General features: G+C 46.6%; 1 protein-coding gene across 4 annotated transcripts in view; it reads right to left on the bottom strand.

Annotated features, from left to right (window-relative positions):
• ELAPOR1 (endosome-lysosome associated apoptosis and autophagy regulator 1) overlaps positions 1-25803 on the bottom strand; it is a 68931-nt gene that overhangs the window by 22571 nt on the left and 20557 nt on the right. For all 4 annotated transcript variants that reach the window (XM_081815593.1, XM_081815595.1, XM_081815594.1 and 1 more), the window contains exons 2-7: positions 14758-14878; positions 12482-12674; positions 6556-6703; positions 5977-6057; positions 5295-5400; positions 5013-5162 (exon numbers count right to left, since the gene is read on the bottom strand). In XM_081815593.1, the coding sequence (XP_081671719.1) occupies positions 5013-5162; positions 5295-5400; positions 5977-6057; positions 6556-6703; positions 12482-12674; positions 14758-14878 (799 nt within the window). The remainder of the gene's footprint in view (positions 1-5012; positions 5163-5294; positions 5401-5976; positions 6058-6555; positions 6704-12481; positions 12675-14757; positions 14879-25803) is intronic.

Here is a 25803-nt window from a genome sequence, read left to right as displayed (position 1 = left end):
ACAAGCAGGGGGAGTGGGAGAGGGAGGAGCAGGCTCCCCGCCGAGCAGGGAGCCCGATGCGGGGCTTGATCCCAGGACCCCGGGATCATGACCTGAGCCGAAGGCAGACGCTTAACCGACTGAGCCACCCCGGCGTCCCATATGCAAATAAATTTCTTAAAATTACCAGGGAATTTATTTTCCCCGGGATGAAAACCACTGCTGTGTAGAGTACCAGTGAAATACCATCACTACTGCTGCCACCGCCATCTCTAAGGTGACTGCTGTGTCACCTGCAGGCAGGCATCAGATACGAGCGCACCCTCCTCTCTCCATAGATTACCTGGCAGGCCATGTGAGAGAGGGGAATGAGATTTTAAGGCAGACAGATCCGGGTTTGGATCCTGCTTCACTTAGCAGCTGTGTCACTTTAGGCAAGTTACTGAACCTCTCTGAACCGTAGTGCTCTCACCCGTAGAGCAGGAATAATAGTATCTACCTTACCAGAGCCAGCACATCCCTGGTGCATTGGAAGTAGGGACTCAGGAAATGCTGGTCACTATTACTACCTGTAGTTTGTGGGAATTATTTTTATTTGGTAACTGTCATGGGATTAAAAAAAAAGATTATTTGAGAGAGAGAGAGAGAGAGAGAGTGCAGGGGAAGGGGGCAGAGGGACAGGGAAAGAGAGAATCTCAAGTAGACTGCCCACTAAGCGCAGAGCCCGACCTCACGATCCCAAGATCACAATCTGAGCTAAAGTCAAGAGTCCAACGCTCAACCGACTGAGCCACCCAGCGTCCCCTGTCATGGGATTTTAAATAAGGATTGAAAGTTTCTTTCTCTCCTTTCCAGTTAAGGCTTATTTCTCAACTGATCCTTTCTTCTTTCCGAGGCACCAAATAAGTTCCTAGGTCAGGGAATCTCCTAGTTACAGCTTGTTGGCCTGCCCTGGGGAGCTCCCTCAACTGCGTGTTCCCACACTTCTCCTGTTCTCGTCTTATTAGCCTGGGCAAGAGGGAGCTTCTGCCTGAGAAAGAGCGGGAGTCTTCTCAGCTCGTTGACTTGGTTAATAAGCAGAAGGCCTCATTCAGCAGAGAGGGATCCAGGGATTCCAGCTTTTGACAAGCTGGGCCAGGAGGAATTTGGAAGGAGATGCTGAAAACACACCAATTCCCAGAACCCTGCATATAGGATCTAGCAAGTTGCAAGTTCCACTTTAGAAAGTACATTTTGCACAACGACCTTTCTCTGCTTGTCAAATATTTGCTCAACCTGATACCCTAGCTCCAGGTTTCAGCAAAAGTGGTCCAGGTGTTTACATATTTGACAATTGCTAACATAGTTTTAATAAATGATTAACCCAAATGCTGAGCTGGACCTCACTTCCCTAGCTCAGGTTTCATCAAGGTGTTGAAGTTGGGTACTGATCAAGTTTGAAAGATCTGCCTAGATGTTTGGGGGCAAGGGAGTGAAAAGTGATTCCTCTAGCGTCAGCCCCAGGGGCAAAACTGTAAGAAGATAAAGTTTATCATGAGGGCTCGGGCTTCTCTCTCTGAGCCCTCCTCCTCCTTTCAGGACTTCGCCCCACCCCCAGGTGTACAATGTCCTCTCATTCAGATCCATTTCATCAAAGGAAAACATTCCCCCTGAGGACTGAAGCATCTAATGAATGCTTGGCCCAGCTCAGATACCAGCCCAGACTCAGGCAAATCCCTCAACCTCTCTGCGATGCCCTTTATTCTTTCATAAACAGGGAGCTCACTCCTGCACTCCGCTGTGAGTAATAAGCGAGAAAACATTTGGTAAATTGTAAAGTACTATCCAAGTGAGTTGTTATTGCTGTTACCTATGCTAAGAGTACTTTCATATTAAGAGAGGACAGCTGGAACAAACCTTAACATAAATAAACACAGCTGACCCTTGAACAGCACAGGTTTGAACAGGGAGGGTCCATTTATATGTGGATTATATATACAATATATATATATTATATATATACACAATACAGTACTATAAATGTATTTTCTCTTCCTTATGATTTTCTTAATGACAGTTTCTTCTCTCCAGCTTCTTTTATTGTAAGAATACAGTATATAATACATAAAACATACAAAATGTGTATTGATCAATTGTTTATCAGTAAGTATTAGTAAAGTTTCTGGAGAGTCAAAAGTTACTGTCCCTGTACTGTTCAAGGTTCAGCTGTGATAAAATTAGTGCTTACTACATGCCAGGCACTGTTCTAAATCTTTTATCTGTAGTGCTCAATTGATCTGCACAACAACACTATGAGGTAGACATGATTATTGCCATTCCCTTTTTAAGATGAGGAAACTGAGGCACAGACAAGTGACTTGCCCAAGGTGGCAGAGCTAGTCAGCGGTGGAGCAGGGATCTGAACCTCAGTAGTTTAGTTCTGGAGTGCTCTTAAATCCCATGTTACTGTACTAGGAAATGAATCCCTAATATTGAACGTAGCACAAAGGATTCTTCATGACGATCACATTTTAGGTATCAATAAGAAAGATGCTTTTAGTCAAGCCTTTGTCCTTAACACCTGCAGTCCCATTAGCTCCATCTCACTGGATACCAGCAATGGCGCCTGTTGCAAAATCTCTGGACTCCCCAGCTTAAAATTCTTGAACGGCCCCCACTGCTGACAGGATCAAATCCCCAATGTTTAGCAATGGCACAGAAGGGCCGGTCCGTGGTCTGTTCCCTGCCCACTTCTTAGTCTTGGATGCTAGTCCTCTCCAAGTCAGCTCCTGCCATGCTGAGTTTCTCCAAGATCCCCATGCCTTCTGGCTTTGTCTACACTCTTTCCAGAATATCCATCAAACCACCAACTCATCTTTCAAGACCACTGCCACTGAAGCCCTTCCTCCCTCCTCATAGAGGACTGACCACGCCCCTTCTTTGCCTCTACTGTGTGCTACACTCAGAGCCCCTATCCCAGCAGCTGCTGCACCGTGCAGTTATTACACTTAGGTGCTCCTATAACCACATTCCCACTTTCCGACCTAAGCCGGAGGGCAGGCACCAGCTCCAACTCTAGCACCAAGCCCAAGCCTTGGCACCTGGCAGGCACTCGGGACTTATTCGTAAACGGATGACTAAATGCTCACAGGGTCTTCTGTCCCTCCCTTTATGCACATTCCATCATAGGATCTGATCAAATCTCTCTGCATTTCCCCAGTCTCCCATGGACCCTGTAGTCTGGAAGAGTCAAGTCATGGTGAAAACTCACTTTCCAACAAAGGAGGTGGATTGAGAAATGGGGGACAGAAGGAGAACAGACTCCAAGAACTCAGACTCCCAACCCAACACTTTTGTAACAGCTCTCTGGATTACGATCAGTTTACACAGAAAGTTGATCAAAACATTCCCAGGTGGTTTTTCTAGAACCACCTTGCCACTCAAACCCTTGTACAACTGCTGGGCTGGAAAGGCAGCTGGAGACAAGACAAACAAGGGCTGCCATTCACTGATAGAGCAGGGAAGGAGAATAAGAACTTCAAGTGGAAAAACAGGAATTTAGACTTACAGATTAAAAATTTCCCTCAAGATCTAAACGTTCCTGTTCTTGCTGAAAACTATACTCATTTGGCAAGATCTGTGTGGATAAATAGGACTTTTGTTTTAGAAGTAGTGTAAAAATAAGCGGTTCACAGGGTCAGTGGCTGGTCTTGACCGAGCAAACACATCGTGTAACGCCTGCGTGAAGGACAGGTGTGTCCGTGGACAGATTTGAGGGTCTGCTTGAGGGAGAGCCTTGAGCTGGGGTGTGTATGTGGGTCTGTGTAAGAAAGGAAAAATGGAATAGTTATGGGCTGCCTGGGCAGAGAGTCCTCTGGGGGGACTGCCCACTTTACACCAGAGCCCTGCTGCCCCGGGACTCCCTCAAATGACCAGGTTCTGTTTCTTAAGTTGGGATGCTTTAGGAAGCTCTTCAGAGACTGTAGCCACAGGCTGTTACACCTGTCCCCTTATTTTCCCCCAGAGCACTGGTTTGTTGGTTTGTTGGTTTGTTTGTTTAGAGAAAGAGAGAGAGAGCACAGGCGCGAGAGCATGCAAGGAGGGGTGGCCCCAGAACACTGGCTTTTATACTATGTTCCAAGGAACCCTGGATTTCCTGAAAAGGCCTTCTTTGAATTCAGTGGATGATCAGGCTGATAAAAGATTGTAACTTCCAGCTTTAGTCTTTGCTAGCAAAATGTTTTGCTCATCGGGGTGCCTGGGTGGCTCAGTTGGTTAAGCGTCTGCCTCTTGGTTTTGACTCGGGTCATAATCTCAGGGTTGTGGCATCGAGCCCGGCTTCTGCCTCTGCACCGCAAAGAGTATTCTTGTCCCTCTTCCTCTGTTTTCCCCCCACGCCAACTCTCTCTCAAATAATAAATAAATGAAATCTTTAAAAAAATATTTTATGCATCGATACAGCCTCATGGCTCTTCTAACCTAACTTTGATAATAATTGTTATGAATTAAACTATATAAATGTATACCTTTTATTTACTGTATCTATTATTTATAATTATAATCTTATATAAGGTTTCATTTTTACAAATTTCACTGCTTAGGGGGAAAAAAAAATTGCAACCTCTTTCCCTAGCTTTCCTAATCCCTCTACCCCTGAGCTACTTTTTCTTTTTGCCACAGCACCCTGCACGTTTTACTGTCTACCATACTATAATTTATTATATATTTATTATCATTACTGTTTATTGTCTGTCTCAACCCCCCCCCCCACCAGAATGTAAATTCCATGAAGATAGCGAACTTTGTCTATTTTGTTCGCTGATGTAGTCCAAGCACCTGGAATAAGACCTGGCAGATAGTAGAGGCTCACTAATTACTTGCTGAACGATCTCATTTTTGCTTCCAGAGTGATCGGTGGAGTATGGATCAGCAGGGTGCTTCCAGCGTCCAGAAAGCAGGGGTGGCCAGAAGGATGGTTCTCCTTCCTGTTTCTCCCCGTGTTTGTTGGTACCCGCCCCCCACCACCAAATTATATCCTCCCTCAGAAACATCACCTGAGTATTTGTCAGGGTCACACTGGTGGCAGGAAGTTTCCCCCTTATTTGAATAGGAGTTGGCTGGGCAAAGTTCACAAGAAGAAGAGCCCTGTTTGTCTGCATATGTGCCAGGTTTGCAGGGGAAACATTCTGAAGTGTAGGCCACCCCTAGGGAGGAAGAACAGCATGGAAAAGCAGGGGTTGAGCCTGGAGACTGAGCCCCCTGGGGGCTGACCCCCACCGTGCCCGCAGAGTCAGGAAGTCAGCAACAGGCCCCAGGCCCCGCCCCCCCATCGGTACCTGTTATGGCGATGTTTCTCACCAGCACAGGCTTGGAGACTTTGGACCACACTGAGAAGGCTGTGGTTCTCCAATAGAGGACATTATTGCCTCGGTTTAACTCGACCTAATGCCACAACCAGGAAGACAGAGATCCCTAATCCATCACATTAGCCTCTGGTGGGGACCCGTCCCCTTTACCCTCTGCAGGGCTGCACCTTTTCTGATCCCCTCCCTGGACTTCCTCAGCTTTGCCCTTTCTCCCAGCTCAGCTTAGCTCCTCTCTGCTTTGAAGCCTCCTCTTACCACCCTCTCGTGGCCCTCCCTCACCCACATATACCGCGAGTACCTCCAAGGTGAGACCCACAAGGAAGCCTGAAGGTACTGACAGGAGGGGTGAGTGGAGTTCCCTCATTCTTCTCTGGTTCTTTGTATCCACACCCGATCCCCAGAAGACCTGGCCTTAGAGCTGGCAAGCTGCTGATCCTTGGGGTCAGGCCATGGGTGCAAGTCATCTCACACCCATACTCTGTCAACTCAAGAGGACAGAAACTATGGCATCCTCCTCAGGTCAGATGCCTGCCCTTTAGGGACAGAGGGGTGGGATTCCAGACTGGGAAGAAGCTCTCCTTGGAGGAAAAGCCCATGGCCCCTTTGCTGGTATCCCCAGGAAAGGCTCCGGGGAGGCTGGTACAATACTCACACTGTGGAATTCCCATCCTTTCTCTGTGGTTTTTATCCACCTGGAGTCATCTACATTGGGCTGGCATTGGTCATTCTGAACCTGAGGAGGCAGGAGTTTGGGAAGAGAGTCTCAGCTTTCCAAGAAAATGGTTTCCTTACCACCACCCCCCGCCCCGCCATGCTGTCACGGCCATCCAGAGGGCCCTTCTTATGGGAGAAAAGCTGCCAGTTTCCTTTAGGGACTGAGCTCAGAACACATGAGCCTTGAAGTAGGGCGGGAGCTAGTTACACACAAAACATCAGGGCATCAACACCAAAGAGGGAACTTGTAACCCAGAAGCCTTTACATGCTGTTTTCATGTCTGTGCGGGCAGAACGCCTGGGGTCTCCTGGACCCTACTCTTCCCTTTCAGAGGCCCCCCACCTTCTGCCTTTCTCCTCGCCTCTGGAAGTCTCAGCTCATTTTGTCCACAGTTCTCTCCAGAGGGAAGACCACTGAGGAAAATCCCCAACCAGAAATATGCTTGTGATTCCTGTCAATGCATCTGAGCCTTGGAGAGTCTTTACCTCCCATCCTCCCCCGTGGCCAGGGGCTTACAAAAAACTCAAAGATGATGCTGGAGTCTGGGTAGTAGTACTCGAAGCTGACCGTGCCGGACTGCTTTAGGTTGACGGCGTACATCAGCGTGGCTGTGCATTCGTCTGTGTTGGAGGAGATGTAGTCACCCAGGGGAACCCACTTGGACCTGTGAGGGAACAGGAGCCAAGTTCACTGGTAGGGGCATGGCCCACCGTGCTTTGTGCAAAGTGCAGGTCTCATGTCCTGTTGGGTCTCTGAGGAACTCCAGACTTGTGATTCACAAATGGGAATTTAGACATGAACAAGAATGACCTCCAGATCAAGGAGCCCGGAGATACAGCTGACACAAGGAAGACAGGTAGGTGCGCCCCCACATTATACAGAACCATCCAGAAGATAGATGACAGGTGTTGTGAGGGGGAGCTGGGTAACGTTTATTGGTTGCTTACTATCTCCCAGGTACTGAACTACATGTTTTGTATTCATGACTTCTTTTCTTTCCCATTTAATGGATGATGAAACTGAGGCTAGGTGGATGCCTTGCCTGATGTCCCACAGCCAGCAAGTGGCAGGGCTGAGATTCAAACCCAGGTCTGCCTAACTCCAGAGCTGTCAGAGAAAGTCAGCAGACACTGCTGGTCTTCAGAACCCAAGAGTCCATCCAGTCTAGCCCACCTGTTTTTCTGGAAGTGCCCACTTTTAGATGCTGCATGTAACTGGTAACTGGGAAGAAGGAAGGCCAGAGCACCTCAGAGACGATCAATCTAGTCTTGTGATTTCATTTTCTAAATATCTTTCAACTTGGTCCAACCCTGCCCCGGGCTCTCCCTCTTCCTTGCACCGCCCACCGCCCAGCTCTGAACCAGCCCCTATCTCGCCTCCCTGTATCCAGTCCTGCCTCCTGCAATCCCTCCTCCATACTGCGGCTGCAGCGGTCCTCCAGAACAAAAATCTGACCATGCCACTTCCCTGCTGCCCTCAGAACAGGGCACAAATCCTCACCCACTCTCTAGACTCCAGCACGCCAGCATTTCTTCCTTTGTTTGTTTATTTATTTATTTATGTATTGGAGGAGGAGTGGCAGAGGGAGAGGGAGAGAGAGAAACTTAAGCAGGCTCCACAGCTAGCGCAGAGCCCCACATGGAGCTCGATCTCAGGACCTGAGATCATGACCTGAGCCGAAAGCAAGAGTCAGACGCTTAACCAACTGAGCCACTCAGGAGCCCCTCCCTCTCTCTGTTTAATTCCTACTCGTGTCTTAGAATAAATGTCATCTCATGTGAGAAGTCCTCCTTGACTCTACCGACCTCTGCTATGTGCACCCTGAGCTCTCACCGATTCTCTGCTCATAGCCACAGCTTTTTTTTTACTTCACTTATACATACTATGAAAGATTAAAGACCACCACTGTGCTTAAGAAATACAATACAGGGGCGCCTGGGTGGCTCAGTCGGTTAAGCGGCTGCCTTCGGCTCAGGTCATGATCCTGGAGTCCCAGGATCGAGTCCCGCATCGGGCTCCCTGCTTGGCAGGGGGTCTGCTTCTCCCTCTGACCCTCCCCCCTCTCATGTGCTCTCTCTCTCTCTCTCAAATAAATAAAATCTTAAAAAAAAAAAAAAGAAATACAATACAGAGGGGGCGCCTGGGGGGAGGCAGGGAGCCTGCTTCTCCCTCTCCCTCCGCTCCTCCCTCTGCTCCTCTCCCCCTGCTTGTGCTCTCTCTGTCAAATAAATAAATAAAATCTTTGGGAAAAAAAGAGAAAGAAATACAATACAGCAGAAGCCTTGGTGTACACCCAGTGAATCTCAAGCCCTTGACTACCACCTACTCCTTTCAGCCAAGTAACCACTTTCTGGAATATGGTGCTTATCATCTCCACGTGGTTCTTTACCCTTTACTAATTATACAGCTATTTCTTTTTTTTTTTTTTAAAGATTTTATTTATTTATTTGAGACAGAGAGAATGAGAGAGAGAGAGCACATGAGAGGGGGGAGGGTCAGAGGGAGAAGCAGGCTCCCTGCCGAGCAGGGAGCCTGATGCGGGACTCGATCCCGGGACTCCAGGATCATGACCTGAGCCGAAGGCAGTCGCTTAACCAACTGAGCCACCCAGGCACCCTATACAGCTATTTCTAAACAATATGTTCTATGATCGTGCTTTTGCATGTTTTTAAACCTCATGTAAATGGCATCATACTTATGTGTTCTGAAACTTGCTCTTTTTGTTTGTTTCAATATAATGATTGTGGGATTCATCCATATCCGCACGTGAAGCTCTTTCTTCATTTTTGCTACTATCTAATTTTGCCTACCGTATTTATTTACCTATTACTCACTGATCGACTTTTAGATTGTTTCTATTTTTTTTGCTATTGTACACACTCCTGTTCGAAACATTCTTGTTCCTCTCCTTGTATGCATGTCTGAGGGGGATGCTGGGTTAGAGGGCAACTTTACCAGCTCCTGCCACACTGTTCTCCAAAGTGGTTCCTACTGATATACGCCCACTGGCAGGTGAGAGAGTTCCTGTTGCTCCACATGCTCCTAAATTTGGAATGGTCAGACTGTAAAGTTGTTGCCAATGTGATATGGTAGGAGAGAGCAGCTCCTTGGGCTTTAAATCTTATTTTCTTGATTATTAGCGGGGTTCAGCATCTTTTCTTTAGTTTATTTGCAATCCGGCTTCCTCCTCCGATCATATTCTAATTCCTCTTTAATTTATTTAATTCTTCTTATTGTCTGTCCTCCTGGCTGGCTGACAGACTCTGTGAGCCCAGGCAATTATTAACAATGGCCAGTGAAGGGGACCTCCAGTTAGTCTACTGGTTTCCCCCTGCGTGTGTTAGAATGATAACATGTACTTCAGTTCTTCAATAGTGTAATTCTCAAATGGAAGCATATCCAAAATGCCTAAACCGAGCTCATCCCAGACACCCCAACTAACTTAATGGTACTGATTTCTCCTGTTAAGAGACAACACTTAATGCTGATGTGCTTCATGGCATTATCTATAAATAACTCCCAAAGTGAGATGAATAATCAAAAGGATGCCATAAGTGGGCTACATTTGCACAAGGCATCATGATTCTGGGTTTTGTCAGAGCTGTCTCTGGTGAAGATCATTTCACATTCAATAATAACAACATGTGTTCATTGATTTCTAGCCAGGCATTGCTCCAAATTCTTCACACGGATCATTTCATTTAATCCTTACCACAACCTATAAGAAGAATACCGTGTTTATCACTTTTTTTTTTTTTAGGATGAGGAAATTGAGGCACAGAAGTGATTAGGACACTTAACTAATCACACAACTAATCACATAGTAATTAGTCTGATAAGTGCCATAAAGAGAAACATAAGATGGTGCAAGAGTGTGTATGTAATGGGAATCTATGGGGCCAGGGCTGGCATCTCCCCGGAAGTGACATTTAGGCAGAGAGCTGAGGGTGAAGCCGGAGTTGGCCAGAAGAGCGGGAGAAGAGTGTGTCCAAAGACTCACTCAGGGGAGTGCCTGGGTGGCTCAGCTGGTTGAGTGTCCGGTTCTTGATTTTGGCTCATGTCATGATCTCGGGGTCGTGAGATGGAGCCCCGCGTCAGGCTCCTCATTGGGTTTGAAGTCTGCTTGAGATTCTCTCCCTCTCCCTCTGCCCCTCCCCTCATTCATGCATGTGTGTTCTCTCTCTCTCTCTCTCTCTCTCAAATAAATAAATAAATAAAATCTTAAAAGAAACAAAAAACAAAGACCCAGGAGGGAAGGAGCATGGTTGCCAGCATGGCTGGAGCCCTAGTAAGCTAGAGGGAAGGTAACTTGAGTGAAGCCGGAGAAATGGGCAGAAGGCAGAGGCTAGACCAGGCAGGGCCATGCAGGCTGTGGCAGAGTATTGGATTTTATTCCCAGAAAACAGGAATCCGTGGAATCTGGAGTTTTGAGCAGGGAAGTACTGTGGTTGGATCTATGTTTTAAGTAGATGGGTTTGGCTGCTGGTGCCCAGAAGCCGGCAGAGGCTGGAGTGGAAGCAGAGACTCTCTGTGGGGAAGGGGGGTACCGGAGGCAGAACAGGCAGGAGGCGGGCTCTGGTCAGGTTGGAGGCGGTGGGCATGGATTCAGGTAAACACACAGTTGAGCAAGAAAGCCAGGCCCGCGGTACCTTGGTACTAGCCCCACTCCCGCCTTTCTGAGGGCAGTGGGGAAATCACAAAGCCTCTCTAGGTGCCCATTCCCTCTCTGTTTCTACAGAGGAGAAACATCCTTTTCCCCCCACTCCCGGGGATGTCTCGGGCTGCCTTAAGATCCAGGCCCTGAAGCCCTCTGTGCTGTGGAAACACAGTTGTTATTAACCGGCCCACATCCTGTCTTGCTGAGTGGTAATGATTTCTGGACTCTCAGGGAGGTCCCCAGAGAGAGAGAAACCCTTTCTTCGTGTGGGTAAGAATTGACTGAGTGAGCCAGGCCTGCACCTTGTTTGAGGTCAATCGCATTCTCTATTAGGAAGCAAATGGGTCCCCTTTCAGCTTAAATCCTCTCTGGCTTTATATCTGCTGACAACCTGGTCATGCCAATGATTTTGACACATAATATTAAACTCTAAAGTGACCTTAAAATTGGGCCATAAAATGCCTGCTGCCTGGCTCTGATAATGGTGCTTCCTTTTTTTTTTTTTTCTCAATAATGGTACTTCTACTTAAGTGTAGGAATGGGAGACATTGGTCCCAGTTTTAGAACTCCAAGTGTAATACAAGTGTAAACAATTATTAATTTCTTTTTATCCTTTTGATTGCTTGGGTATAAGAGCAACTTTCATATACTTTTCTCCCATCTTCTTCTTTTTTTCTTAAAAGGGGAGGGGCAGAGGGAGAGAGAGGATCTTAAGCAGGCTCCATGCTGAGCTCAGAGACCGACGTGGGGCTCAGTCTCACATCCCTGAGATCGTGACCTGAGCTGAAATCAAGAGTCAGATGCTTAATACTGAGGCACCCAGGTGGCCCTTCTCTCATCTTCTTTGTCAATATTTAACAAGGAGCAGTGGGTGACTGTCTTTTCCATCTGTGCATCCCTTCACAATTCCTCTGTAAGAACCCAGCATTGCCTTGCGTATGCTACATGTTATTTGAGAGTGTCTGCACAGGGCAGTAGAAAGCTTGGGACTGGGTCTGAATTCCAGTATCACTGGTTCTAAGCTGGATAAAAAAGGACAAGTCACTTAACCTCTCTGAGCCTCCAGTTCCTCATTTGTGTAAAGGGAACAATAATACCAACTGCAGAGGGTTCTTGAGAGGACTATAGAAAGTAATATAGGGAAAGCATCCAGAACAGTGCCTGACACATAAAAGGCGCATCCTTTAATTTCTGTCCCCAGAATTAAAAATCCAAAGATATGATAAGCATAGCTCACCAGTTCCCACAGAACCTGGGGCTGAGCTTTTCAAGTACTGAAAAGATCGCTTTCTGAGCTGGAAAATTTTCAGGTCCCCGGGGTTTCCAGGGGTTTGGACCGCCACTGACCAAAGCTCTGGTCCTAGACTATCCCCCCGCAACCCTATAAACTCCAGTTGGGCTGATCAGTTTTAGAAGTTAGCACCAAAGCCAGGAAGATCCCTAACGCTTTGCACATTGTGTTGAAATCAAGTTGAGGAAGTTTATCACCGATCTAAAATCCCGTGGTGGAAATCCAACTAGGTTTTGTTTTTTGTTTTTTTTTTCAACTAGGTTTTGTTTTAAGTGAACCGGGCCATTTAACCCTTGTCCACCTTATCAACCTATTATCCTCTCACAAGCGCCTGTCAGTCACTGGTAAGTTTGGATCAGTAAGAGTGGGCTGAGGTGGGCGTCATGTCCAACAGTCCTGTGGGAAGCTGCTCCAGCCTCCCCTTGGCTGCTTGGCTCCCTCGTTTCCATCCTCCCCAGCCCAGCACAGGGGAGGGGAGGGGGAGAGGCACTCACGCAGTGCAGTTCTCCATGGACTCAGTGGTGCTGTCCTCCAGCTCCATGTTGGTTGAGAGGCTGGCAAAGCCATGGGGCAACTCATCCCACTCGTCGAACCGGATGCCCGTGCCGAGGGAGTAGCGTCCCTCGGCGCACGGCTTACAGGACTGGTCCTTCATGTCCAGAAACTCCCCAGCTTTGCAGGAGAAGGCTGGAACACAGAGTGGGGATAAGGGCAGGGTGGTGAGGCTGCTGCCACTCCAGAAGAAGTGGGCGGCTTGTGGGCACCCTAAAAGGGGAAACAGAGGATCGAGATCTAGGAGTTTGCCCCATGGAGATTTAGAACCACGGCACATCTTGTATGATTCCATGTATATGGAATGTCCAAAATGGGCAAATACGCAGAGACAGAAAGCAGATTTGTGGTGCCAGGGAGTTGGGCGGGGGAACATGGGGAGAGACTGCTCGTGGATGTGATATTTCTTTTGGGGGTGATGAAAATATTGTGAAGCTAGATAGTGGTGGTACAACTGTGATTATTCAAAAAAAAACACTGGACTTTACACTTTCAAGGGGTGAATTTTATGACATACAAATTATATCTCAATAAAGCTGTTATTAAAAAAAAAAAGATTTAGGGCTGTGGGAACTCTGCCTTGCTGAGGGATGTTGGGCTTGTCCCTGACAGTTGCTAAGGGAAAGCCTCGGCCATTCTGAGAGCTCTCCAGTGGAGGAGACCATGGCCTCTCGTGCTGACCCCTCTGAACGGTGCCCAGCCCTTCAGCCACGAATTTCCTGCCTTGAGTCTCTGGCCTCTGTCTCCTTTCTGGTTCCACTGCCACCATGATGGTCGGGATTCTCATGCCTATTAGCTCAACCACTGCAGGGTCCCCCTAACTAGTTCCCTGTTTCCGGTTTTTTGCTCATTCTGTGGTCTGAGGTCTCTTTCTAAAACACTGATACGTACTATTATGCACTCCTCTTTGGTTATAGAATTAAGCTCTCAGCCAAGCATTCAAAGCCTTCCATAATTTTCCCTCAACCTAATTTTCCAGCTTGATCTCCCCCTACAGGCTTTTCTCCGCCGCAGCCCTCTCCGTCACCTTCCTTGTGTTGCCCCTGCCCCAGACCACATGTTCTTCCCTGAATGTGTCTGGTGTTTTTCCACCTGCAAACTTTTTGCCCAAGTTTGCTCTTCCTGATCCCTAAGCATCCGTAACTCCCATTCTTCTGCATCTCATATTACCACATCGTATTGATGTGTGCCTCCCTCTAGGCTCTGGGCTCCTCCAGGGACAGTGGCTCAGTGACTGGCACAGACATGGCGGGGGCTCCATAAAGGTTTACTGAAGAAATGAATGGATGCATGAATGTCTGCTTCTGCCAGCAGACAGCAGGTGTCTGAAGGCAGAGACTGTGCCTTATGTCTCTTTGTGGGTCACAGGGCATGCACACAGGAGGAGCTCAACTGAGTTGGCCGAGTTACCTGAAGATGGCTCCTTGGTTAGCATTAGTCACACCTTGGTCCTGCTCAGATCTTAGCAATATCAACTCATTAATTTAACAGGCATTTATTTGCTCTCTGACTGAACCAGGCACTAGGCAAGCTTTTTTTTTTTTTTTTAGAATGTAAATGTCCCCATCTCCTTTTCAAATCTTCAAGTATTCTTTGACTCTAGTCCCTAGTGTTACCCCTTTGCATTTCTAGAAAGAACAGTGGAGGGGAAGTAGCTGCCAGCTGTGGAAAAGTTGGGACGACAGAGTCACAGAGGTGGGGGTGGGGCTGCAGACAGGTCACAGTCTCCCCAACTGCACAGCAGCTCCACCGCTGGGGAAGATTCTCATCCCCTGAGGCGATGCCCAGTGCAGTTTAAAGATCTGTCTCTGCAGAAATTCATCTTGTCTGGTTTCCTTTTCAAGAACAAAAGCAAATCACAGTCTTTCCTAATGACTGATTGTGGCTGGGGAGTGTAGATTGGAGAGCTCTGCACAGGCACAAAAGCAAATGGATGCAAACTGGGAAAAAAAGAAAGATCTGAGTGGCACACAGCTGGAGTTGCTCATCCTTTATCCCCTGATGAGATTTCAATTAAAAGAAGAATGAAAATAAAAGCAAATTTAGATACCCAGTTTGCAGCCATGAAATAACATTCCTGCGCCAAAGCTCAAAGGGGTGGAGGGCTAACTGAGGGAAAGATCTGATTCCTTAAGCCAGCAGCACCGTCAAGGAGGGCTTGGCTCCGATGGCAGGAGGCTTGGGGCAGAGGCCAAGGGCGAGACGCAGGACCGCTTACAGCACTCGGTGCCCTTGACGGGGTCGGGGAGGCTAGTGCACAGGCCCGGGGTGTGCGGCACAGCGACCCTCCACCTGGATCCCGTGCTATCACACGCGGTGTACTCGTAGTGGTACTCCGACTGCAGGGGAGACAAAGGTGGGCAAGATATGGGTTAGCGGTGACCAAACATTAATAGTTTTCCACCCGCTGCCCACCCAGCATGACGGCTACCGACGCTCGCCAACGTAGTACCACGCCAGCCACGCCCCGCCCCCATACCCTCCTCCTCCCAGGCAGGGAGCAAGGATCATGGTGCCCAAATGCTTGTTAGGAAGCCTACAGGAGCTACAATGACTTGGATCCTTCCTCTCCACCCGGCCATGGTCTAGTCCTTAGAAATCTTTTCTGTGTGTTGACTCTCTTGGCTGTTGTGTATAAGGAATGACCTGATAGGCCAGAGTAAGGTGAGAAGGTAACTACAGAACGAGTTAGAAACAGGTGCAGTTTTTCTTGTCCCCAACAGTAGAATTATGAGCAAGTTCTGGTCCATGAAAAACGTGCACAGGATTGTCACAGAAGCTGTATTTCCCTGTTCTTCATACTCCCTTCTGCGCAGAAAGACTCCAAATTCCCACCTTGCATTTTATGAAAACATCATTATTTCCACCCAGGCAGCTCTAATCATCTGAACCTGTTCATGCCTAATTTCTCTGTGCAGTGGGAAACTCACAGTTCAGTCGCTTTCCTGAACCAAGAATAACCTAAACAACAGCCACTAAACCGCCAAATCAAGCGTTACACAGAATAATAGTAACAACAAAAATAATAAAAAGCACTGTGTGGCAGGAAAAAAGACAATAGATGCATCCCATACCCTTAAACATTTCTTCCTCTTTTAAATCTTGTAATAAGTGACAGACCACAGGATTAATGTAATTTGGGCTCTGACAAGTATTTTATGAGTCGCCTTTACCTAAATCTATATATTCAAGTGCCAAAGTACTTGGTACTATAGTATCCATAAGAAAAACAGATTTAATGTCCCCCTTCAACCCACCTAAAAGCATGATTGCATACCACGTGTAAACGCAAGGAGCAGAGACCAAAAATGAGACCATTTTTGAAGTTTGTTAATCTAAGAATGCATCAGAACCAAAAGAAGAAAACTTTACCTTTTGGAAGAGGTAAACACACTGCATTTCATCTGTTCTAAGGTGCATATTTCTTTCACATTTTAACATCTGTGAAATCACAACTGACACAATGAGAAAGCACTGTGTCATATTTTAACTGATAAAGCTTTTCCTCTCTTTGCAGTGCGTAAAAAATGGTGGGTCTTAGGGATACCTGAGTGGCTCAGTCGTTAAGCGTCTGCCTTCAGCTCAGGTCATGATCCCAGGGTCCTGGGATCGAGCCCCGCATCGGGCTTCCTGCTCAGCAGGAAGCCTGCTTCTCCCTCTCCCGCTCCCCCTGCTTGTGTTCCCTCTCTCGCTGTGTCTCTCTCTGTCAAATAAATAAATAAAATATTTTTTAAAAAATGGTGGGTCTTAGAAGCAATGGCACCTCAGATTTGTGGAAAATAAGGTGAACGTGTCGTTTCTCGAGTTGTAGTCTCAGAAACTTAAGATGGTAAGAGAACGATTTTATTTCCCTCTATTATAAATATTTACCAGATATATATTTTATGCCCAATCATTAGAGTTACTAAGTGTTGTGTCCAGTAGGGTTCAAGATAACAACACACAAACTCAGCATTTTCATCCACAGGGAGAAGATGCAAAGAAGGGGAAAATTGGGGGAACTGTGAGCCTAACTTTTGATGAGAATCTTTGGACTTAGATGTCAGTGTCCTCTAGGAAAGAAAGAATAGCAGGATGGCAATCCTTTGTGCCCTTGGCCTACTGTCTCTCTGGGTCTATTTTTCCCCATAATTCCAGTCTTTTCCTTATCTCAGAGGACTCTGAGATGAATAGGGCAACTACACATATAGCAGTTCCAGGTCTTGAAATGATACTCCCCAAAGGGCTTTCCTGCAAGAATGAGGCTTAAGGGCGCCTGGGTGGCTCAGTTGGTTAAGTGACTGCCTTCGGCTCAGATCCTGGAGTCCCAGGATGGAGTCCCGCATCGGGCTCCCTGCTCAGCAGGGAAACTGCTTCTCCCTCTGTCCATCCCCCTTCTCATGCTCTCTCTCTCATTCTCTCTCTCTCAAATAAATAAAATCCTTTAAAAAAAAAAAAAGAAGAATGAGGGTTAAAATCCACAGTGTGTAAATTAAATGCAGAATTGAGTGAACCAGGCAGAAGGGATTTGATGTTCTGCCTGTGAGCATAATTATGCTGGTCATCCGCATAGTGATTTCACAGTTCCCAAACACGGTCTCATTTGATCTTCAAATTCCCCATAAGGCAAGCAGAGCAGGAGTTTTCCCTCGTTGTACAGGTGAGAAAACACTTTCAAGGAGGTGAAATGGCCTGTCTGAGTTCACACAGCGGGTAAGTCACTGAGCTGGAACCCGGGCCTTCCCACCCGAAATCCGCCACCTTCATACGTCCAAACACAAGCTCCCACTGGGCCAAATTTAACAGCCAAATCTAAAAATTAAATAAGACAGTGTTGGTTGTCTGCCAGGAGGCAGACTCACTTCTGAGGTCTGAGAATTGGTGTTAAAATACCTAATCTGTTTGGGCAGATCATTTCAGTTCACTCGGACTGCATTTGGCTTTTTGGAGACACACAGGCCAAGTCTGTTTCTTTTCGCCGCCTTTCATTTGGTGTCCCCTGGGTCCCACTTGGGTAGGAGGTTTGCTGGGAAAATGGTTGATTCCTAGCCTTAGAAAATTCCCCTTTCAATATGTGTTAATTTACTTCATGTCACTTGGGGATATTTCCACCCTCCAAGGTGGTTGGGTCTGCTGCAGCTGTTTCAAATCTGAGCTACACTTGGAGAATTTCACCATTCAAGACATAAGCTTAGACAGACAGTTAAATCAGAGACATTAACTGGCAGCACGCCTCGACTATAACCAGCGTTCTACAAATAAATCAAGTACCCAATGATCTATCTTTGAAAGTGTACAGTCTGCTTAACATACAGATTGACAAAGGAGACACACCAATGTATTTGGTATGTATGTCCAGCACACAGTTCCTTGCTCTCCATGCACAGTGATATGACATATATCCAAATCACAATTTTATTTTTTTTAAGATTTATGTTTATTTATTTGAGGGGGAGGGGCAGAAGGAGAGAAAAGTGTATTTCACTACGATTTTTAAAATTAAAAAAAAAAATTATGCTACAGGAACCTGCCCAATCTCTGACTTATCCTCCTACTAAGTACACCCCAGAGAGTAGAAGCCTAGGATCTGGTAGTCTACATTTAAGAAATATCCCCCAGAGAAAAGTATATCTATTGGCCAAATTAAAAAGACACCAAGAGGGAGGAGTGGAGGAAGGAGCGGAAGACAACAGACAGAGCGGACATCATGACAGTCTCTACTAGATATGCCCATCCCTGGCGGTCCCCTGGTGCTTATGTGCTTGCTACCGACAGCTCTTGAAACCATCGTGCTGCAGTTGTGCAAAATCAACATGAAGTGCCGAAAAATATTGGGTTTTTTTTGTTTTTTTATTTAAAGATCTTATTTATTTATTTGACAGAGAGAGAGACACAGCGAGAGAGGGAACACAAGCCGGGGGGTGGGTGGGAGAGGGAGAAGCAGGCTTCCCATGGAGCAGGGAGCCCAACGTGGGGCTCGATCCCAGGACCCTGGGATCATGACCTGAGCCGAAGGCAGACGCTCAGTGACTGAGCCACCCAGGTGCCCCCCAAAAATATTGTTTTTTAAACATTCTGCTCTTTTGGAATTAAAATGTTTAAAGTCTGGAAACACTGTTAACTTGGAACATGTCGGGTCTCCCACATTCTAGGAAAATGGTGTTCACTCATTCCTCATTTGACAAGAGGTTCCTGAGGGCCTCTTCTGTGCTAAGTTCTGGGAAGCAGTGGTGTCTGAGGCGGTCGCCGCTCTCACGGAGTGCAGATGCGTATGTGGTGGGGAGTCTGCTGGCAGGTACGGGGCAGGGAGGAGACAGATCATAAACATGTATGTAAGTAGGCAAATTTCTGGTCTTCTGCCATCCTCTATAATTAATTATCCTTGCACGTTCTTGCTTGCCCCCACTTTCTCCAGAGAAGGTTTTGATATCTGTTATGGACTGCATATTTGTGTCCCCCTCCCCCAAATTCATATGGTGAAGCCCTGATATGATAGTATTTGGAGGTGAGGCCTTTGGGAGGTAATTAGGACATGAGGCTGGAGCCCCCATGAAGGGATCAGTATCCTTATAAGAGGAACAGAGTCTCGTATAAGAGAGGACACAGTGAGAAGGTTATCTGCAAACCAGACAGAGTGCTCTCCCCTGACACTGGATCTGCCTACACCTGATCACCTTGATCTTGGACTTCCTAGCCTCCAGAACCATGAGTAAGAAATGTTTGCCCTTGAAGCTACCCAGGCTACAGTATTCTGTTAGAGCAGCCCAAATGGACTAAGGCCATGTCTGAAGACTCTGGGAAAGGCTGTAACACGTTTCTGATGCCAGCTTGACACTAACCATGGAACCACACTTTCTTTTCCAACTCATGGTGGTTTGAAAGCCATGACAAGGCCAGACATTAACCTCACTCCTTCGAAGTAATCTTTGTGCCAGCAGGGCCCATTAGACAGAGAGGGTCGGGCAAGACTGTCAGAGGGAGAGGCACTGGGTGATCGGGTGGCTGTGGGGTCCATTGTTTCTCCGACCTTCTTCCTGCCAGGGCATTTCCCCAGTCCGGTTGGCCACATGTTCTCAGTTTACTGAGAAGGTTGAACTTAGGCCATTTCTACGATTTCTTCTGCTTCTGATATCTTATTCTTCTATGGCCGGATCCTGCACGGTAATCTGTTCTCTCTTCCACCGTTGCCCCCTGCTTCCTTCAAAATGGCACTGCTCAGTTTTTAAAATAATTATCAAAGTAATCCATGTTCATTGCGGAAAAGATGAAAATACAGACTACAATTAAAATGACAGTAAACATCGACTGCAAGCCCAGCAAGCAGAGATCACTACTTCAAACATACAATTGCATTTCTTTACAGAGTCCTTTTCTATACGTGCACATGCATTTCTGAAAACAAAATGAAGATCATACAGTTTGGACTTCTGTACTCTGACTTTTTTTTTTTTTTACAATTTTGGTCACAAGCACTTTCCCGTGTCTTTAATGGCTGTACCGCCGTTCCTTTAATACTGAGTTTTGTCCAACTTTTTCCTTATTTTAAATAACACTACTATGAAGCCTTCTGTGTATCTCTCATTATTTGATTTGGATACATTCCCAGAAGTGGAATTTACTAGGGTAAAGAGTATGAGTTTCTTTAAGGTTCTTGATCAGGGAGGGAGATTTGTAAGCGAAAACAGACATCTCCAAGTCCTTTTTTTTTTTTTTTTACTTTTTATTGTTGAAAATGTCAAATATTTACTTTTTAAAAACAGAATATAATGACCCCCATCCCCCAGTTTCAATACTTAATTTCTGCCATTCTTGTTCATCTACCTGTGCCCACTCCCCATTTACTTTCACCTATCCCTCCCTTCTGGAAGTTATTTTTTATTTTTATTTTTATTTTTTATTTTTACATTGGAATGCACAAATCTTCACTCTTCGAATTGGATAAACGGCTACACTTGCGTAAAACATTGACAGGGTGAGGAATCACTGCCAACAGCAATGGGGGGAGAAGGGGATACGTCCCCTGCCACAGGCAGGATAGACAGAGCCAAGCAGGGGTTCTCATACCCTAAATCTGAGTATCACCAAGTCCCTGTTGCAGAAAGCCACAACCACCAAGGAAGCAGAAGATAAACACGACTTGCATTTGTCTTGGCTGGGACAGGGCCTGCATCAAGGAACAGGTTCTTAAGTAAACCTGGATTTTGACTATAGGCCTTGGGGTCTGGAGGAGGCCGCCTCCTGCTCTTCCCCCAACTGCAGGCTCATCCTCTACTCTTTGCCATCCCTGAAAAACAGATCCTCTGGAGGGAATGTCAGGATGGGGGCAGAGTAGGCCAGGCAAACACCCTAAGCTTGACACAGTGGGATCAATAGGTATTTGTTGACTCAGTGGCAAATCCTTCTTTGCTTGGAAAGCACCTGACTCAGATGGGAGCAAATCCCATGAAACAATCCTGACTATCAAGGAGACACTAACCTTTGCTGGGAAAGACGGCATACGGAACATGGAAAACCACAGAGAAATATCAGAATTTGAACATCAGTGTCCCAAATGAAATTTTCTCTTAGGCCTAATCCTAACAGGATGAACTCCTGTTCTTTGTTCTTTTTGCTTTGGAGTGCCCTCATTCAAGTTTTGGATGAATGGTCTGGCTGAGGCTCAGGGGCACAGTGACCTCAGTTTCCCATTATGAACACAGGATCTTTCCTATTGTTCTCTAGCCTATCAGACTGGGGAGAGCAGCAGAACTTCTCCCTCTCTCCCTCCCTTCTCCTCACTCTCAAAAGGACTGCTAACTCAGTAGCAGTGTCTCCTGGACCCTAGAACCTAGACATACCACCTCCAGACCTCAGGTGCTCACGTCTATCTGATCATCACAACTGCCTGGAGGTCGTGTTAAAAATACAGATTCCTGGGCTCCATCCCCAAGACTTTTTTTTTTTTTAAAGATTTTATTTATTCATTTGAGACACAGAGATACAGACAGAGAGAGAGCATGAGCAGGGGGAGAGGCAGAGGGAGAGGGAGAAGCAGGCTCCCCACTGAGCCAGGAGCCCAATATGGGGCTCGATCCCAGCACCCTGGGATCATGACCTGAGTCCAAGGCAGATGCTCAACGACTGAGCCACCCAGGCGCCCCCATCCCCAAGATTCTGATTCTGGTCTAGATCTTTTTCCCCTTCTTCTCTCCCTCTTTCAAAACTCACCCTTCTATGCCTTAAGACTTAAGTGTTTGTCCTATTTGGAAGCAAATCAGGTAAACAAATGTCCCACAAGACAGAGATCCTTAATCTACAGCCCATGGATCACTTCCCTGATACAACGAGATGCAGAATGGCAGGTATGAGCATTTTGCTGGGCAGAGGGTGTATAGATTTCATCAGATCCTCAAAGGAGTCTGTGATCCACCACCCCTCTCCCCCAGCAGAAAACCATGAAAATCTGTCATAAAATTAGTAATTTAAAAATAGCTTACTATTCGGTGCCTGGGTGGCTCAGTTGGTTAAGCCACTGCCTTTGGCTCAGGTCATGATCCTGGAGTCCCAGGATGGAGTCCCGCATCCGGATCCCTGCTCAGCAGGGAGTCTGCTTCTCCCGCTGACCCTCCCCCCTCTCATTCTTTCTCTCTCTCTCTCTCTCCTTCTTTCTCTCAAATAAATAAATAAAATTAAAAAAAAATAGCTTACTATTTTGCCCCACAAAGGCTGTTTACTTTTTAACAGGGGGCTGAAATAATTTAAGTCAAGGATTTTCAAATTACGGTCCAGAGTCTAGGGGTTTAGAAAGCCCTTTTGGAGGCGAGTGGGGATTCCCCCGCTTGAACAAAGCAATGCTGTGTTTTGTTTTGTTTTTCTAAAATCTTACATTTTCATTCTTCTCAGTGAAGATTTTGTTTTAACCAAATTTTGACACCCCAAACTCTGCTTGAAGGAGCAAATGGCTCAAGGTGGAATTGCAGGCACAGAGGCAGAGTCGAGGATGTCTTTGTGGCCTTCCCTTAATCACGCTCCTAGTCAGGTGTTTCCTCTCCTTGCAAGTGACACAGCCTCTCCCCCAGAACAGGCACCAGACCCAGCAGCAGCCAAAGCAAACAGACCCCAGGCAGGCTGGGCCCTGCTGGCTGTCCTCAATCTGTGTGCTGTTGCTTAGCAACAAGGATGCCGGGAGCCCTGGGGTTCCCAGTCTGAAGGAGATGGGGGAGCCCTGGCCTTATGCTGCCCCTTCTTTCAGCATTTTCTATTCCGCTCTGGGTTTTCAGCTTCCATTTTGGTCAAAAACAGCAGGGACGGTGTTCGGTCACCCCGGCAGGACCTGCCCTGCTGGTCTGGCCGTGGACACATTGGGCAAAACTGGATACCGAGTCTTTACATCCGGCTCGGGCAGTTTGTGCCGCCATGCCCTGGGCCAGGCACGACCCTGACCCTGCTGTCCAACCTGTCTGGAACCTGAGCTGCCTATGTATTTTGGGCACAGCCTTGGCCTGGGGGCTCCTGGGAGACACTGCCAGGGTAATAGGCACACAGAATTGGTGTGGTGATGACAGGCACCATTAGTGAGCACCGATGAGCACCCCTGCTCCGGGCTCTGGGCTGGTCACTTTACATGCATCTTCCCTTTTAGCCCCCACCAGTGCCCCTGATATTATCCCTACTGCTGTGACTTCCCTATTTACAATCCAATCCCCTCCACCCCACTGATCCTCAAATCCTGAGTGACTTCTTTTTTCCATACACATAACCACCTTCCAGCACACTTTATAACTTAGTTATTAATTATGTTGATTGTCTATTTCTGCCCCTGCCCTCACTTCAGATCAGATGCAAACTCCCTAAGAAGAGGCAGCTTTGTTTTTGTTCACTGATAACAGCCCGAGTGCCCAGAACAGTGCCTGATACATAGTAGCTATCATTAAGTATTTGTTGAATGACTGCATGATGGGGAAAAGGTAGACTCTACAGAGGTTCTGGAGCTGTGCAAGGTGCTCTTGATTAGAGCCCAAAGATCCAGACTCTCACCTTGTCCTGTCACCCCAAACTGCATAACCGGGGACCAGTTGTTAAATCTCCCTGTGCCCATAAAACACAGATGACAACTCCCTGCTAAGATGATTTTTAAATTAACTTATTATTATTATTATTTTAAGTAGGCTCCACGCTGGGCCCAAACCCACAACCCTGAGAACAAGACCTGAGCTGAGATCAAAAGTTAGTTGCTCAGCTGACTGAGCCACGCCGAGGCCCCATAATTTATTTTATTTATTTGTCTGTTTATAAGATGATTAAATAGATCCCACCTACCCAAACTGAGTAACATCAAATTCTCGGGACAGTTAGGAGCTTATGCTCAGGAAAGCTCTTAGTAAACTGGCTAACAAAAGAAAAAAGAAAACAAAGCCAGCTACTGCTATGACCCCGCCTGGGGAGAGCTCACGGAGGGGGCGCCCAGGCTCTTCCCTCCTCTTTCTGACTATAGGGCCGTGAGGAAGGAGACATCTGTGGCCTAACAGCAATGATGACAACGACAGTTAGAGCCCCCCTTGGTTTCCCCTTGCTGTTTACCGCCTGCCCCGACTCACCCTCTGATCCCAGTCTGCTCATACATATGAAATAACATCTGTCCTTTTCCCACTTTTTCTACCCCCGCAACCCCCCCCAGAGCTAATCTCTCCAAGAGAAAGGCTGGTCGCTGACATTTAGACACTTGGTACCTGCAGCCGGCCTGTCAGGTGGAGAGAGCTTTTCCGTATTGCTTGCAAATATCCCTAGGATTGAAATGGCTTTGTCACCAGGAAACAAAATGTCCCTTTATAAATTCCAATCCGTTTCTGATAGGTGAGAGCTTGGTACACACATCTGTCTACAAGGCAGGGCTTTATGAGATTATATTTCAAAGATGTGCTTTTCTTGGTTTTTTAATGAGATCAAAATGTTCCATTAAATTTTTTCACCTGAGCTTTTAATCATTCATGAAAGAAACCGGGCAACTAGGTACTGACATATGCAAAACTCTCCAAGGACAGCTTAGTGTTCAGATGTGTTAGCTGTTTATGACGGAGAATTTTGAACCTGGAGGACAGACTTCCAGCCTGGAGGGCCAAGTCAACAAGACCTTCTATAGCACCAATGGAGCAAACATATCTGAATGGCTGCAGCACCACAGTCTCCTAGAATACTGTTTCTCAAACTGGAGGTTAAGAGTCCTCAAACTCTTACCCATCAGCAATCATTCTCCATCTTCCCCTCCCCCAGCCCCTGGCACCCACCAGTCTACTTTGTGTGTGTGTGGCTTTACCTAGTCCTGACATTTCACATAAATGGAATTATACAATAGGTGGCCCTCTGTGGTTTTTTGTTTTTGTTTTTTTTTTAATTTTATCTAAGCAATCTCTATATCCAACGTGGGGCTTGAAGTCATGACCCCAAGATCAAGAGCCTCATGCTCTTTTGACTGAGCCAAACAGGCACCCCTAATAGGCAGCTTTTTGTATCCGGTTTCTCTTAATCAGCATAGTGTTTTCGAGGTTCATCCATGTGATAGCATGTATCAGTACTTAATTCCTTTTTATGGCCCAACAATGTTCCACTGTATGGATATACCACATTTTATTTATCCATTCATCACTGGGACATTTGGGACATTTCCACTTTTTGGCTATTGTGAATAATGCTGCTATGAACATCCATGTACAAGTTTTGGTGTGAACGTGTTTTTAGTTCTCTTGGAAATATACTTAGGAGTGGAATTGCTCGGTCCTATGGTAACTCTATGTTTGACTTCTCGGAAAACTGCCCAACCGCTATTTTCTATTCCCAGCTGCATGAAGGTTTCAATTACTCCACATCCTCGTCAACACTTGCTTGTTATCTGTCTTCACAGCCACACTAGCCGTCCACTTTATCGCTTAAACGTATCCAACACTATCCAACACTACCCCTGGACAGAATCCTCCCTCTCCATTAGGACTATGTCTAGCTGTGGGCTACGTTCACTTGCTCACAGCAGGAGCTCCCCTCAGCTGATTGTGTTCAGCTGTTCCCAACCCCAGGCTCAGTGACACTGAGAGCTTGACACCGACTCTGATGGGAGCATTTATACCCTGGAAATCAGCAAACACGATAAACCAGGATTTCCCTTCACCTCTGAAGAGCAAGTTGTTAAACATTGACCAGCACACCGCTAACAGTATCTGTAGCGTTCTTGGCTTTGCTCTTTTCTTCCTCTTGTAAATCCATCCTTCTACATCTGTGTTTTCTAGTTCAATTAAAATCCTAGCCTTTCCGGGCG

This window comes from Leptonychotes weddellii, chromosome 4, assembly GCF_054177405.1.
Source record: "Leptonychotes weddellii isolate Sample4059 chromosome 4, ASM5417740v2, whole genome shotgun sequence".
In the NCBI taxonomy this organism is placed as follows: Eukaryota; Metazoa; Chordata; class Mammalia; order Carnivora; family Phocidae; genus Leptonychotes; species Leptonychotes weddellii.
The sequence above is the reverse complement of the archived record's forward strand: the minus strand, read 5'-3'. Positions and strand labels throughout refer to the sequence as shown.